The sequence below is a fragment of the Conger conger genome, chromosome 5 (genome assembly GCF_963514075.1).
Source record: "Conger conger chromosome 5, fConCon1.1, whole genome shotgun sequence".
Lineage (NCBI taxonomy): Eukaryota > Metazoa > Chordata > Actinopteri > Anguilliformes > Congridae > Conger > Conger conger.
Window position 1 is genome coordinate 13029985 of NC_083764.1, and position 16429 is coordinate 13046413.

The window sequence follows — 16429 nt, forward strand, 5'->3', positions numbered from 1 at the left end:
TCATTCATTTTTAATGAAAACTAAGCTGCCGTTTAGCGCCGTAAAAATATTGACAATGGGGAGGATTAGCCGTGATTAACCTGAAGTCTGCGAGAACCGTGTCAGGTGCGCTTGATTTTAAATTTATCGTCGTCGTTACGAAAAGGTTGGGTGACTCTCCGTAAGCTTACACATCATTCATCTCTAACCGTGTGGTCTGTGAACGATACATAAAGGCTGTTATGGGATTTATGCAGAACAAAGCAACTGGGGTGGTGTAAAAGGAAATATGTTACTATGCTAATCCACGCCGTTACATTAGCAAGAGCAGGGAAAATGGCCTCCACACAATTAAGGGCATACTGGAGCGGAAACTTCGCCTTCCTCCTAATTATTCCACCTAGATTAACGGCCCGGCGTGAAACCGCGCGCATCTGTGTGGTCCGACACACATCGGCAGACACGAGTCAGAACCTGCCGGAACGGTCCGTGAGCGGCTCCGTAGCCGTGAAGGTCCGGTTCTGCTACGATGCGGTGCAGGAGCAACCGGCCGACCGTGACAACGCCCGCTCCGACCGCGTGCCCCGCGGTCCTAACGAACGGTCCACCCGGTCAGGCTCGGTGAGTGCTCCTCTCCGACGGTCACGGTCCAAGTTGCTTTTGTTGCTTTTTTAAACAAACAAAGCGCACATCTCGTCTCCGTGCTTCAAGCTCCCGCGGTCTGTCTGACGTTGCTCCGCTAGCTGCCCGCCCGCGCTCTCCACCCCTCCCTTCCCAGGAGGCCGTGAATGTATTCTCTCCGAGACCGACTGTCAAATGGCTGTCGACGCGGGCTGGGCGTCGGGCCGGACTCCTCGCACTCGCATTTTAATCCCGATTCTTCCCCCTCTAGAATGAAAACAGGCGCGGTTACCGGCTGGCAAGACAGAAGTTCAACCGTTTGACGCAGTTTTTGATCGATAAACAATTACCGCAGTCAGCAAGAGTAGGTTGGTATGATAGGGTCTGGTGAAAGTGCTACATGATGTGTTTATGACCAGAAATATGGTGTTCCCCATGGCCTTTTATGGCCAAATAGGTAATGGAGCTAAGGATTTGCAAGTGAGGTGTTAGCCTGATGTGATTAGTCTACACGAGTGGTCCTTGCTGGTCCTGGAGAGCCGCAGGGTGTGCTGGCTTTAGTTGTTACTCAGCACTTAATTGATCAATTAAAGCAGTTACTTACACACTTAACTCACCTCACTTGGTTTCTTGGGTCTGAATTGGTTGCTGATATTAAGGCGAAAACAAAAACCAGCACACCCTGCGGCTCTCCAGGACCAGGGGTGAGGACCACTGGTCTATACAATTCACAAGCCTCTATGAGGTTAAACAGGGTAAAGTTTTGGGACAAAACTAGACATCTTAACTATTTCAAATTAGTTTGAAATAAAATTCACATAGAGTGACACATTTTCCTCAGAGTATTTCAGGCATTATGTCTGAATTAAGCCGTTACCATTCGCCTGTGATAGTCGAGGAGAAACTCTGAAAGGGCAGTGTGCGGTGAAAAGCAGCTGTAACAGCCTGTGAGAATATTAAGTGCTATTTAAGACATTTTAATAAAATCACTCAACCTTTGAGTGTCTTCACAATATTTTACCCCTTGCCCGTTTCATCCAGTTCACATCTTAATACATTTTACTTTTACCAAATTCCCCGCTTTCACATTAAGACATATAACTAACTAAATCGAGTCTAAGATATGTCTAATTTGACATGCATGATTGTATGTATACATGTATACATTTGTTATGATTTTGCAACAATGCTATAAAAAACCTTAAACACCGCAGCGGAAAACCAACACATTAAACCCCATCTGGCAGAGAACAGAAAAATATGCTTAGCAACATGTATTACACTCATATGGCTTGTCAAGGGGAGCTGTGTGGTGTGTTTTAATTATCGCTTAAACAGTTTCATTTTCATTAATTAGTTCAAATTACTTCCTGTCACTAATGGTCTATGAATGAGGATATAAATGAGTTATTAATATAATGAGCACTAGAAAAGCTGCCATTGTCATCGTTAAAACTATAATCTAGCCATAATCTACAGCTGATTTACAGGCCAATGCAATGACGTCCTAAACGTGACTGACATAACCACCTCAGCACACTGAAACAAACGCGTCATCCGATTTAGGAAACTACACATTACGGAAAGTGAGAAGTAGTGCGATGAAAAAAAGAATTAAAAAAATTATGTTCTCCGGCAGAAGCCATCACGTCCTTTTTTTCAAACTATTCGCACATTTACTAAATAAACCTTCTCTGGCACCAGTTTAGAGAGTTCCACACCCCCCCTATGCAGCGCACAGTATGTAATATTTAGCGGTTGTTTTGCGAGGGAAAGCGAAAGCTTTAATGATCTCATTCATTATTCATGTGTGTGGGTTTCAGATGGTTAGTGTCAGGGAGAGCCGTACTGGGCTGTAATGAAGGGTTGTCATAACAATGGCGGTGCGTGGAGCTTTGATGGCGAGATCACGCGCTCGCTCGTAACCCTCGAGGGGGCCAAACGCCTCTACGATGGAATCACAAGGTAAGACTTTCAATTAAGGCTCCATCCATACATATTGTATAAAGGGTAGTAGGAAATTCATTGAAACACATCGCGGGCATGATAACTAAGTTACAGAATTTTTCATGGTTTCTTCTATGATTTATTAGACTATTGATTGCTATTGATTAAAACAGAATGAGAATGGCTATTTTGAGTCACTGGGAAAACTGGATTGAATCATTACTTTAAGGAAAAGAAAACTGACTGATAGATTGAAATGGCTGAAAATGTAAATATCATGATTTTAGAAGTTACATATTGGCTTTTATGCCACATTAACCCAAACGAAAAGGCACAGACACAACATTTTGGGGTGGGACGGCATGATTCAGATTCATATGGGAGCACACATCCAGTGCAGTTATTACCCATAGGCTGTGGGCTATTTGCTACTGCTCTGACTGCAGGGGAACGGTTCAGCTTTGAAAATGTGATCTCATGCACATTTCAAAGGAAAATGAAAGTGATTCTCATGCTGTTGTTGTCGGCGCTTGCTTACAAGGACAGCCAAACACATTTTGCATTGGGATTTAAACAGCTAAAGGCAGTACCAGCCAAATACAAGAATTACACTATAAAAGTTCTTGAGTAAGACTCAGATACAAAGCTATTGAATACAATACGCTGTCACTGTTCATAGTTCTGAATAGAACAGCTTACTTCAGCATGCCTGGTGAAATAAAGTATATTATGCCATTTTTATTAGTTTCTGTCAGTGGGGAAGAAAAAAGAAGCTTTGGCAAGTACGATGTTGTGTTGATTTTAGCAGATGGAAATACGCAGAGTACCCGTGTTTGAAATTATTTCTGCAATCCTCTGTAGGAAATAAGAGCCGTTTTCTTCCCACTATTCCAGCAACCTTTCTACTCTCGCTTTCCATCGAGTTGAGTTCTTCAGACTCTACTAAGACTCTGTTCCATTGAGTTGAGTACTTCAGACTCTACTGAGACTCTGTTCCATTGAGTTGAGTACTTCAGACTCTACTGACACTCTGTTCCATTGAGTTGAGTACTTCAGACTCTACTAAGACTCTGTTCCATTGAGTTGAGTACTTCAGACTCTACTGAGACTCTGTTCCATTGAGTTGAGTACTTCAGACTCTACTGAGACTCTGTTCCATTGAATTGAGTACTTCAGACTCTACTGAGACTGTGTTCCATTGAGTTGAGTACTTCAGACTCTACTGAGACTCTGCTTCCATTGAGTTGCATACTTCAGACCCTACTGAGACTCTGTTCCATTGAGTTGAGTACTTCAGACTCTACTGAGACTCTGTTCCATTGAGTTGAGTACTTCAGACTCTACCGAGACTCTGCTTCCATTGAGTTGCATACTTCAGACTCTACTGAGACTCTGTTCCATTGAGTTGTGTACTTCAGACCCTACTGAGACTCTGCTCCATTGAGTTGTGCACTTCAGACTCTACTGAGACTCTGTTCCAGTGAGTTGAGTACTTCAGACTCTACCGAGACTCTGCTTCCATTGAGTTGCATACTTCAGACCCTACTGAGACTCTGCTCCATTGAGTTGTGTACTTCAGACTCTACTGAGACTCTGTTCCATTGAGTTGAGTACTTCAGACTCTGATTCCATTGAGTTGCGTACTTCAGACTCTCACTTCGACCTTCACAACTTTTCTCTACGTGTACAAAAATGCAACGCTGAAAGCCTTCACCTTGCAGGCACTTTCCGGAAACCTTTCCCCTCCCCGGCAACACTTCACTTTCCATCCTTTTTCTTTTCTTGGCTTTTGTCTTTCTTGCTCTTTGATGTGATCGTAAACCTTGGACTCTTAGCTCAAGTTCAAACGGCATATGTCAAATGTAATCCACTCTTGACAGATTTCTTTTGTATGGAAATGATCTCTGTAATGTAAGTTACTGTTAAAGTAGCTCTGAGTATGTACATTCTGCCTCGGTGTGGGTGTCTGCCCGTAAGCAAGGTTCTTGCATAATACTTCCATAAGCCAAAAGTAATTTAACTTGGTCTGGGTTTCAGATTTATGAAGTGTAAAAATGTATGCTGCTTTTGCACACTCGGTATAGGTAACATAACACATTCTATTAATTAATCTGACACAGCTAGCAGGGCTTAGCGAATCTGAGCACAAAAATATTTATTCTCCAATGTGGAAATGAGCTTTGGTCCATGGTTTAAATATCATTATTTACAAGTGCCATAGAACAAAGTGACCTGATCCTTTATAAAATACTCTACATCAATAATGAAGGACAATGACATTGGTACATTGCTCTGACAACACTCTAATTCCATGTTATTAAACAAATCCCTCTTGTAAAATATGACTTATAGGCCCATGCATACATACATACATATAGATGCATATTAATTCCACGTGTGTGTGTGCGCATGGTGTATGTGTATTTCTGTACAGTATGTCAGTGTGTTTGTGTGCGTGCATGCATGTATGTGTGTTTAAGTGTGTGTGTATGTGTGAGCGTGTTTATGTGTTTATGTTTGTGTGCTTGTTTTTGTATGTGTGTGTATGTGTGTGTGTGTGTGTGTATGCCTGTACCTGCATGTGTGAGCGTGTTTATGTGCTTATGTGTTTGTGTGTCTGTGTGTATGTGTTTGTGTGTGTGTGTGTGTGTGTGCGCGAGTGTGTTTATGTGCTTATGTGTTTGTGTGTCTGTGTGCTTGTGTTTGTGTGTGTGTGTGTGAGCGTGTTTATGTGTTTGTGTGTCTGTACGTATGTGCGTGTTGTGTGGGTGTAGATAATGCGCTGCATCTACACAATGTCTACAGAGGCAGGCCATGTTATTACCATACGCCGCCTGTCTCGCAGAAGGACGAGATAAGAGGCGTGGAGTGAGAGCTACGTGATCTCCAGTGTGATGTTCTTCATGTCTGCGAGCACCAGCGCTCTGTATCGCTGCTCCAATCCCTCCATGTATTCCAGGTAATTACTCACTCTGAAGCCCTGCACAGGCTCCTCCTGTGTGGAGACGAGGGAACACAAGAGCATGAGGTTTGTCATTGAGCTGTGCAAGGCCCTGTCTAATAGAGACGCTCTCACGCCTGCGGGGACCCGTATACACGCACGTACAGTATACACATACATGACAGCACGCACACACACACACACACAGGCACACACACAGGCACACACTAGCACACACACACACACACAGGCACACACACACACACACACATACATGACAGCACGCACACACACACATACACACACACACACACAGGCACACACACACACACACACACAGGTACACACACACACACACACATACATGACAGCACGCACACACACACACACACACACACAGGCACACACTAGCACACACACACACACACACACACACACACAGGCATACACTAGCACATACACACACAGGCACATGCAACCACACTCACACACACAGGCTCATACCAGCACACTCACACACCCATACACACCTACAAGCGCTCACACACACACAGACACACACAGACACATCTACAAGCACATGCACACACACGGCATTTCCGTCACACCTTTCCCCACTATTCCACTGTATTCCATTCTTTGCTGCCTAAATTAAATGAGGAAATGAAGTAGTGGGAAATGTGTTCTGAAGCCTTCCTGTTGTCCTTTAAGACGAGCACATCATGAAGTTATACGAGGCGATGGCTAGCCTGCTGAAGGACGGGGGGGTCTCTCTAAGGCGCTCCTACTGCCATGAGAAACAAGGCAGCAGATGAACTATCTGAACCGACGGACTGCAGTTTCACACTCCAGAGCACAGAACTGCCCGGCGTAATGCGAGCCGCCATTTTAACGACCGCAATTGGGCCAAGTCCAACTCGTGGGAGACAAACAGAGATCAATCTATAGACTGATTTGTTCAGTCAGCAGCTTAATTTACAGCTGTATAATTGGTCTGGGTGTTATAGTATGCCGGTTTACTGGGGATTTTCAGGTTCACGCCAAGCATAACAGAACAGATTTAAACAAGGTGTAAAGAGCATTATGGAAGCTTATACAATCTCAGAAATAAAGTACATTTCTGTTTTTCAAGGATCAGATTTCCCAAATGTACCCTGAAAGTAGAGTAATGTTCTTTTTGCGTACTAATGAGTACACTTTCCAAGCAGAAAAAGTACAAATTAGTTATATATTGCTGGCTAGAGGTACAATACCGCCCAGCAACAAGCATTTGCTTTCTTTTTTAGGCACTTTTTTGTACCTTAATTCCAAACTAGAATATCCAATTTGAAAAACACAGATAATGGCTTGTAAACAGCAATTTTCCTGAAGTTGACCAATGACATTTCATAACATATTTGAATGAAGAAATTAGCAGAGAAAGTGAGCATGAACATAGAAGACAACGCCCCATAGGCAAAGCACAAGTTTTAATGCATTTCACAACACGTTGACATTAGCATTTATTAAATAACTGTCTTAGAGGAAGCTCATTAAGGCTGATCCAGAAAGTGTCTCCGCATGGTAATAATCGTCCTTTTTTATTGTTTGTTTATGACTGGTTGTGGACTGATAAACGCATCACTTAAGAATACAGAGAAAAAAAACCTCTCTCTTCCAGAAGTCGTGCCACGGGGAGGTATCAACTCCACAACCTCGTTCCCGCATTTCCTATTAAAACCCCATTTAGTGAGTCGTAAACTGACATCCTGGTGAAACCTTTCACATCTACACAAACTCAAGCAGTAAATCAGCGTGTTAACATCTGGGAAACAGAAAACGTACATTATTAATGAGACCCACACAGATTACTCTCTCAAATGCAGAACAGAATTCCATTCAGCTGAAAGCTGAGATCTGAATAGGGCTACATTCAAAGTCAGTCTGCACATTTTAAACGTAATGCCATTTCTGCGCTTGAACTTCCAGATAATTAAAGTGTGCACTTGTCAAAGTGGCAATTAAGATACGGAGCTATCGCGAAGAATTAAATTAATAACTCATTTGTATATGCAGGGGTATAAGTGTGCCGTTTCTATATGCACTGATTTTTAGATGAACATTTGTGAAATAGAAATCTGGCACTGCATATATTGAGAGTATGCAGGCCTGTCTGGTGCGTTATACGGAAAAAAATCCATCCTTTTACATTAGATTGGTTTTCAAAAGTCAGAACACCTCCTGTTAAATTGTCCTGTAATATCCTGAATATCCTGATTACTCTCGAAAAGACTTGCACGCACAATTAATTCATAACTAAATAAATTCAAATGCAAGTGAAGAAATGCGGGGTTGTTGTCAGTCATAGACACGAAAAAGCCTCTTTAGTGAAGGCTTTTGAACAGCTCTTTGAATACACCAAGCCAATTTGCGCAAAATCCCACAGAAGTATTGTGTAGTCGCAGGCAATTTCTTTTGTATTTTGAAGGAAAGAAAATGAACGCTTTACTTGGGTTTGTTTTGCGAGGCATCTGAGTCATCCGGGATGCGCTCACTTTGTCTCCCACTGTTTCCGCACTGGGAACTACGCCGAACGCAATTTAACGAGACATTTCCATTTCCATTTTTAATTTAGATGAAGTGCACGTATGAGGGATCTGTGCACTTTTACCAGGAACTCTGCCAAAACCTGACTCTCTATAGCACTGATCTAAATAGCAGTACCGGGGGGGGCCGTTTCATACTCTTATGAGCTGAGGACAATGAATTATTACATTAGTATATTTTCTCTTCTTCTCTACGGGCGGAATATTTCATAGCTCCATAACATAGCCTACTAAAATCCCTATCGTATACTGTACTGTCAAAATGTCTTCAAGCTGTGGGCACACAGTTCATGGTTCTCCTCTGAGGTTGGCCGTGCTGTGATTGGCTCACCTTGAGGAAGACCTGCAGGTCCTGGGTCTGCATGTGATGTGATTGGCTGAGCGTGATTGGCCGTGCTGTGATTGGCTCACCTTGAGGAAGACCTGCAGGTCCTGGGCCTGCGTGTGCTGTGATTGGCTGAGAATGATAGGCCGTGCTGTGATTGGCTCACCTTGAGGAAGACCTGCAGGTCCTGGGTCTGCGTGTGCTGTGATTGGCTGAGAATGATAGGCCGTGCTGTGATTGGCTCACCTTGAGGAAGACCTGCAGGTCCTGGGTCTGTGTGTGTTGCAGCACGTCCTGCTGCAGGTGCTTGAGCAGCGCGATGCACAGGTACACCTGGTAATCGGGTCCCATGACCACGCAGAGGGTCACGTAGTGGCAGATCTCAGGCCAGTCCAGGTAGTTCCAGAAGCACTGTCCCAGCCACTGGAGACAGATCTGGGGACGAGAGGAGCCGGTGGGTTACGTCTGCTCCGAGGGGATTCCTGTACCGAGTCAGAATGGAAGGCGGAGGAAGGTGAATTAAACACCGCCACTTGGGATGCGCAAATGCTCCATCTTAAGGTGCCGATTCACAACTGCATCGATTCGGTATGTTAGAACTGATTAAACTGATTAGCAATTTCAATAAGAAATTTAGATATCAAACTTCTTCGAAATGAATCAGCTGAAAATTAAAGCTTAGTGTATTGTTTTAATTGTCTATATTCCACTAATACTGAGTACATTAATTTCTGTAGTGAAATTAGTACATTCAGTGTATTTTTCAAAATACTTCTGCAATAAGATGGATTGAATTGTATCAAAATATTCAAACTGAATTGAGGTGAAATGAGAGATTTCATGATGCATTGAATCCTTTACTAAGGAATCGTAATGAAACTGAAACGTTGTGAGGTCAGAGATTTACACGCTTATTGCTTACTTCTGCTCACGTTGCGTTAGCGGGACAGCGAGCAAACTTCCATACCGCTAAAACACCGAGCCGCTCCACAGACCCGGGGAGAACTAGTCTGAGGAGCTAATAAAGATAAAAGATTAAATATCACTCCGCAATGCCATTTAATCAGTGTGCATTTTTCAGAGCAAACTGAGATAAAAAAAAAGACACTGGGATACTGGGGCGCCATTTTGTGTCATGCAGAGCAGCCTTCCTGCAGTGTGCTTTCATTTACCCACCGGGGTACGGTCTTCATAAACCGGCTCGGTGCTAATCCCGTAATTACCCGCCAGGCTCCTCCACTGAAGGGACTTAAGCACACCGTCATTGCGTTTCTGATTTATAGCAGATTAAAACTTCTCTCATCTCCTACAAATGAACACCATCGCCAATCATGTTCCGGCTTGTAACGGAGCCGGCCCGATACGCTATCTTTCTTCTGCCATCAGCACACCGGGCGACCTTACAGCGTTTTCTTATAATAGCATCTCAGACGACGGGAGAGTAATATAAATTCCGTTCCTTTTTTTGAGTGGGGGGTGGGGAGGGGCGGTAGGGGGGGGGCTTTTCAATTACTTTGCAGACGCAGAAGAGCCTGTCAGCTGATCCGATTCACTCAAGCGGGGAGGACTCGGAGTCAGTCAATGCCGCTTTCATCACACCTCTCCCTCTCCGCCCGGTGCCAGACAATTTACCCAGAACATTTCTTGCGTTGCCGTCGGTGGATCTGCCAGGACAGGAATTTCCACAGGGCGCTCAGGTGCAGAGAAAGATCTGCCTGTTCTGATGGAGGTGAAGCTCCATCTCCACACATCTTCTCTTCACGCCCCAGTTTTTTGGTTTGTAAGTTTGTTCGCTTCATGTTCTGGTTGTCTAAGAACTTTAAATTGAATTACGGTGACATATGGCCCACATACCATATCGATCACCACATCACAACATGCGTTTTCACACCATATATGGATGATATATTAGAACAAATCAAAAACAAAATAGTTCATACAAGAAATGGTGGTAAACGCAAGATACCATTTATAGAACTGGAATTATTTATTGAAAAAGTAAGAAAAAAATGGGCCAATGGATATGAGGTAAGTTTGCTCCTGTGAAATGTGATGCCAAATGCTTAGCTAACTTTGACACCCAGATTCAGCCATGTAAGATTCAAGGTTCAAATTTTTCTCTTACTCTTATGTGAACATTCATGCTGTTTTGTATAAATGTAAGCATCCTTTCCCATCAAAAGGAAAGTGCACCTCAACAATAATCTCTCCAGGGATATGAACAGCAATGGAAATAAAACTGGGCCAAGTACTCAACCTTATGGAACACCGTCTGATGTTTAAACAGTTATGAACAGTTATAGAACTCCAGAAGAAAACAATGTACTTATATAGATATACTGACTGGAGAAAATTATTCTCTGAAAGACTGCACAGTAGGAGTTTGGTCTTTTTATTTCGACAGGATGTTTATTTTAAATGTACGGCCCAAGCAGTTTCCTGACCGTAGCTCCTTCAGGAATTAAAAGCACATTTACAAGTGCTGAGGTTACAGGAATTACCTAGAAACTCAGACAATCAAAGTGAAACGCCTTCCCCATAAATATTGCCACAAGGTAGTCTAGAAAATCAGGGGTATAAATATTTAAAAGATAATATTTAACATAAGAGCTTTATTCAAGGGAGGCAATGCAAATATACTTGCATATCAACTTTTTATTATTTTTTGTCTCACATATACTGTACATGTTCTCCATAATCCTCACTAGGTTTCATAGACACCCACCGATCTGATATCATCTGCAGTATCAGCACCAAAGGAAAAGAAGATCATAAAAGCAGGAAGCACCTGGAAAATGATTCTGTACGTGTGAGACAAATCTGACAGGTTCAGTGGTGAATTAAAATCTAGGGAGGAAGAAATGACATTACGTTGCATACTGAGCAGGATTTGGGATGTGTCATAAGCCAGAGTCTCCCACTTGTCTACTCTGGTGTGACTGACTTTGTTCATCCAGGCTAAAAAAAGCTCCACAAGTCTCCAAAAGACCATTTTCATGAAGGCAGTTGGTGCAAAGGAGTTTCGTCTCAAAGCAGCGGTTAATAGTGCTTTTTTACGTTGATGTTCAGGTAGATATTTTTCATAATCATCATTAAGTAGTGTGATCAAAGGATCTAATGAAATACCCTCATCAATCAGTGCAAATGTGATCTCAATGGCTTTTGTCCAGAAAGTAAAAACACCTGGACATTCCTCCTGACATTCCCAGAAGGCAGAGTATACAATTTGAGCAGGGGTAAGCTAATATTCACAAAATGTGTCTGAGGTGACGCATGCACAACAATGCATTGCCTCAAAGTGCAGAGCCAATTGCTCCTCAGCATGAGAACGATGATGAAGGCTTGGTATGGCCGAAACTTTGTATGGTTGAAACATCAACCCTATGCTGACGTATGACGTATTTGCAAGTGTGGAAGTCTTTTTCTTTCATAAGTCACGGTTCTACACTGGGGTCACCGGGGGAAGGTCTGGTACCTGGGAGGGGGTGAAGCCGGACATCCGGAAGGCGGAGGAGACGAGCGGCACCTCAGCCTTCAGCAGCATCTCCACATAATGGGCCGTGCAGGAGTACATGGGGTGGATCCCGGACCGGGCCATCTCCCTGGGGAGGTGGGCCTGAGGAGCAAGGAGGAGGACGGTTGTCATTCATAAAGCGCCTTTATCCAAAGCCCTGTACAATTGATGCTTCTCATTCACCCATTCACAAACACTCACACACCAACAGCGGCTGGCTGCCGTGCAAGGCACCAGCCAGCTCGTCAGGAGCATTTGGGGGTTAGGTGTCTTGCTCAGGGACACCTCGACACACCCAGGGTGAGATCGAACCGGCAACCCTCCGACTGCCAGACGACTGCTCTTTCCTCCTGAGCCAATGTCGCCCACAGGAGGACCTGTTGCTAACGTCACTGGGATCAAAACGTTAGCAACACAACCGCGTCGAACGGTTTTGTCACACGCCACCACACACAGGTAATCATTAGGAAGAACAGAGCGACTCGTGGATGTAAAATGCCAACTGCTTTGACGGGACAGACCAACGCAGCCCGCGTGACAGTTGCGCGCGGCGAATGAACGCGCTTCCCCCCTCGTAATTATTCACGCTTCTTCTCCCGGCTGCTGACAGCCAGTGCCGCATCGAATTTGCTGAGGATTTGTGCCGGCGTGTGAAATTCTCCTGCCTGGTGCCGCGGAGGTGCGCCGTGGGCACACGCTCCCCGATTTGCATGCGCCGCTGCCAAGGAACGCTGAGAAAGACGGAATTGTAATCAGCCGCACAAACTCTTCCGAGGTCCCCTTCTCCCGGCCTCAGCCGAAAGTCTGGAACTCCGTTAACTGCAGGGTACCCGCGATCGTCGGGAGGGATAGCGGCCGGAGTCTCCCACGTTTTATGAGGACGCCGATAACGACTATACCCACTGTAATCTCATAACATTCAACAATTCCATTAAGGAAACGAGATTTTAAGAACGTCTCTCGCTACACGGGTCCGGCAAAATGGAGAAATGGTAAATGGTAATGCAATTTCAACTTTTCAATGATGGCGTTTGTTAAATGGGGGTACTTGGGAGAAAATCAGTGTTAGGATAAGGGGAAAAAGAAGCACACTGTTTGTTCTGGGCTGGAATAACGCCATTAGCATGTTCTAAATAAATCTCAGGGAACTTACCGGAACAGTGCACAAAAATATCTCGAGCAAAAGCCTTGCTTGTTTCTTGGCCCTCATTTCAGATTACTCCCTGATTGTAAAGTGCAAAAATAAGAGAGGAAGGCCGAAAGAGAGGGTGAAAAACGAAGCAAAAAGTATTTGTGGAAGAGCGCACGTGCTTGTGTATTCACTGGTGTCCTCTGAGTGGGCCAAACTCACTGAGCGAGCCTAACTCACTGAGGGGGCCTAACTCACTGCGGGGGCCTAACTCACTGAGGGGGCCTAACTCACCGATGGGACCCAACTCATTGAGCTGGCCTAACTCACTGAGGGGGCCTAACTCACCGAGGGGACCCAACTCACTGAGGGAGCCTAACTCACCGAGGGGACCCAACTCATTGAACAGGCCTAACTCACTGAGGGGGCCTAACTCACTGATGGGCTCAACTCACTGTGAGGGCCTAAGTCACTGAGGGGGCCTACCTCACCAAGGGGACCCAACTCACAGAGCGAGCCAAACTCACCGAGCGGTGCAGGCGGGGTGGCCACAGGAAGGCAGAGGCCAGGAGTCGGGAGAAGCGCAGCAGGAATGCCAGCGCCCTCTCCCCATCTCCTGACATCAGCAGGAACACGGTGGAGGCGAACCAGTCGTGGCCCGGGAAGACCCCCTGCAGGATGTCTGGAGGAGGGGAGTCAAGGAGCTCTTACAGAGCGTGTCTGCGTGAGACTGGGGAGTGTCTGGATCTTTACCGGCCGGTGACTACACAGGTCAGCCTGTCTCATTGACCTGTGTCTATGAGGAGGCGGGGTCAGGAGCTGGGGGCTAGCAAAGCAACAGCACAACACTCCGTGATTGACAGGTACAGACGTTAGAGGGGATGGGTAATGCTTATCAGGGTATGAATTTTAAGTTAATTATAAAAGCTTGAGCATGATTTAAGGTCCTCCTCACCAAAGTAATGCTGTTATTTTAAGATGTCGACCACTAGACTTTATCCATGATTCCTTCCTAACATTCTCTGCAATAAAAATCATCCTTTCAAAATTGTTATATTGTACATAAAAAAGGACTGCTACAATATACTATGACATTAAGGCTGCTTTATTCAGTTGACATTTAAAGATTTTTTTAAATAACAGCAGCAACAATATTATGCCTGCAGGATGATTCATATTAGTTCTTTGGAGGCTCTGGGCAGCCAATTGTAGCCAATCACATGTGAATGTGAATACCATGTGACATGCAGCGACCTCTCAGGTTCGGAAATGACTTACAGTACATGACATCAAAATGCCATTTCAGAATTTTCCTGTTTATAAATGGGAAAGAAGTAAGTATACAAGTTTATCCGGTGTCTTAATGAACACTTTAAATGCAAGGAAATACGAGAAACACTGTGCATTTTCTGTATGCCGGCAGACTTATCCTCACTTATCCGGGAGTAACATTCTCTGACAGTGCAATACTTAAGCCCCTTTGTAATGGTAATGGTTGTCAAACTGTTATAGTGGTGGTGGTAAGGATACAGAGCTGTGATGTGATTTTGGCTTGCTGCTGGGAGAGGAACTGTTTGCAGTGTTTCATTAGGAGGCAGAGATCCTGCTCCGAATCCTCTTTCAGAAGCCGCAAGACTTTCCCGTACCTGCAGAAAGACGGAGACGGGAATCAAATCCTGGCATATCCCGACAAAATCCCACTGATCCAGTACTGAGGCTTATTTCAAAGATGTACAGTATGGTGGAGAAAGAAAACGCGCAATAGGTCACAAACCAGCGATGCTCAGGCGTTAATCAGAGCGACTTAACGAGAAGCTATTATTAGCCTAATACCTAATACTTTACAAGCGTGCATTTTAAGATAACTGCTTTTCCATACCGCCTGCAGACAATACTTTAATTGAGTTCATGGTAAAGTTTAGTTCCTCTGAAAAGATGTGAGATTGTGTATCTCTCTGTGAGAGTGGCCTTAATTTTAATTAATTTGCTTGTAATTTTCATTATCGGCTAATTACAAAGTCTCGCAGAAAGCGTCGAGCTGGGATCGGCGCTCTGCTGGCAGAGGCGGAAGCCGAATACGATACCTGACGGCCATCTGCACCCCCAGCTGCTCCACAGGTGACAGGCTGTGTGTCCGGTTGCCGCTATCCGCTGCTATAAAACGGCAATAAAGCAGGAAGGAATTACTGGGGGGGGGGTTTCCGGTGTGTCGGCCGGTCATCGATAATCACCATCAATTTCAATCCCGCGGGTACAGTGAAGTACGGGGCCGTTTCATGTTCAGTGCGCGGTAACAACCGCTGCTTTCCAACCTGACGTACAGCGACAATAACGCAAAAAATGAAGCGCTGGTTTAAGTGCGCTGTAAACGTGGGCTTTAAACACATAAACGCCCCTGCAGAGTGTGTGAAATAAGTGCTGGATGACTGCTGCTGTCCTGTTAGTGGTGAAGATATCATATTTCCATGTGAAAAGCCAGCGTGATGGCAATTACTGTTTAATGGAGGTGAATGAACATCTCTAATCGGCCGTTTAGGCAAGTCTGACAGATGATCCCAAGAGGAGTGTTGCGGGGGGGGGGGGAGGTTTGTTGGCTGCGAGACGCGGGGAAGGGGTTACACCCCCACGAACGGCTCCGTGCCACAGAATGGCAGGTCTGGTCTGGAGCTCTTTGTGGATGTCAATCAGGAGCGATGACACGAGAGAGCGAAACGAGCTTCTCCCCTGACGCTTCATTTAGAGACAGAGCAGAGAAGAGTTAGAGTGAGAGAGAGGGAGACAGGATGATGAGACAGATAGAAAGCACGTAACACAGAGAGAGAGAGAAAGAGAGAGAGAGAGAGACAGGATGATGAGACAGATAGAAAGCAGGTAATGCAGAGAGAGAGCAAAGGAGAGAGAGGGAGAGAGAAAGAGAAAGAGGGAGAGACACAAAGATGAGACAGATAGAAAGCAGGTAATGCAGAGAGAGAGAGAGAGAGAAAGACAGGATGATGAGACAGATAGAAAGCAGGTAACGCAGAGAGAGAGAGAGAGAGAGAGAGAGAGAGGGAGAGACACAAAGATGAGACAGATAGAAAGCAGGTAATGCAGAGAGAGAGGGAGACAAAGATGAGAGATAGAAAGCAGGTAATGCAGAGAGAGAGAGAGAGAGAGAGCAAGAGAGGGGGAGAGACACAAAGATGAGACGGATAGAAAGCAGGTAATGCAGAGAGAGAGAGAGCGAGAGAGGGAGAGAGGGGGAGGGAGAAAGAGGGAGTCTTCCTTTGCTGTTTACCCACATAATTTCGTCTCCATTTGAGCTTCCCTGTTGGACAGTACAGCAGTGATTTTGCCGACATCCCACCCTTGCAGAAATGATTTCCGGGAGACTGACCAAAGGGGGCTG

The 16429-nt window shown here is 44.9% G+C and overlaps 1 protein-coding gene across 1 annotated transcript in view; it reads right to left on the minus strand.

Annotated features, from left to right (window-relative positions):
* Nucleotides 1-4677: 4677 nt before the first annotated feature.
* The window catches only part of tbc1d32 (TBC1 domain family, member 32), a 47198-nt gene continuing 35446 nt past the window's right edge, over nucleotides 4678-16429 (minus strand). Inside the window, exons 29-34 of the mRNA XM_061242900.1 lie at nucleotides 15126-15195; nucleotides 14572-14687; nucleotides 13569-13723; nucleotides 11874-12014; nucleotides 8645-8833; nucleotides 4678-5542 (exon numbers count right to left, since the gene is read on the minus strand). Of these exons, the coding sequence (XP_061098884.1) occupies nucleotides 5423-5542; nucleotides 8645-8833; nucleotides 11874-12014; nucleotides 13569-13723; nucleotides 14572-14687; nucleotides 15126-15195 (791 nt within the window). The 3' untranslated portion in view covers nucleotides 4678-5422. The remainder of the gene's footprint in view (nucleotides 5543-8644; nucleotides 8834-11873; nucleotides 12015-13568; nucleotides 13724-14571; nucleotides 14688-15125; nucleotides 15196-16429) is intronic.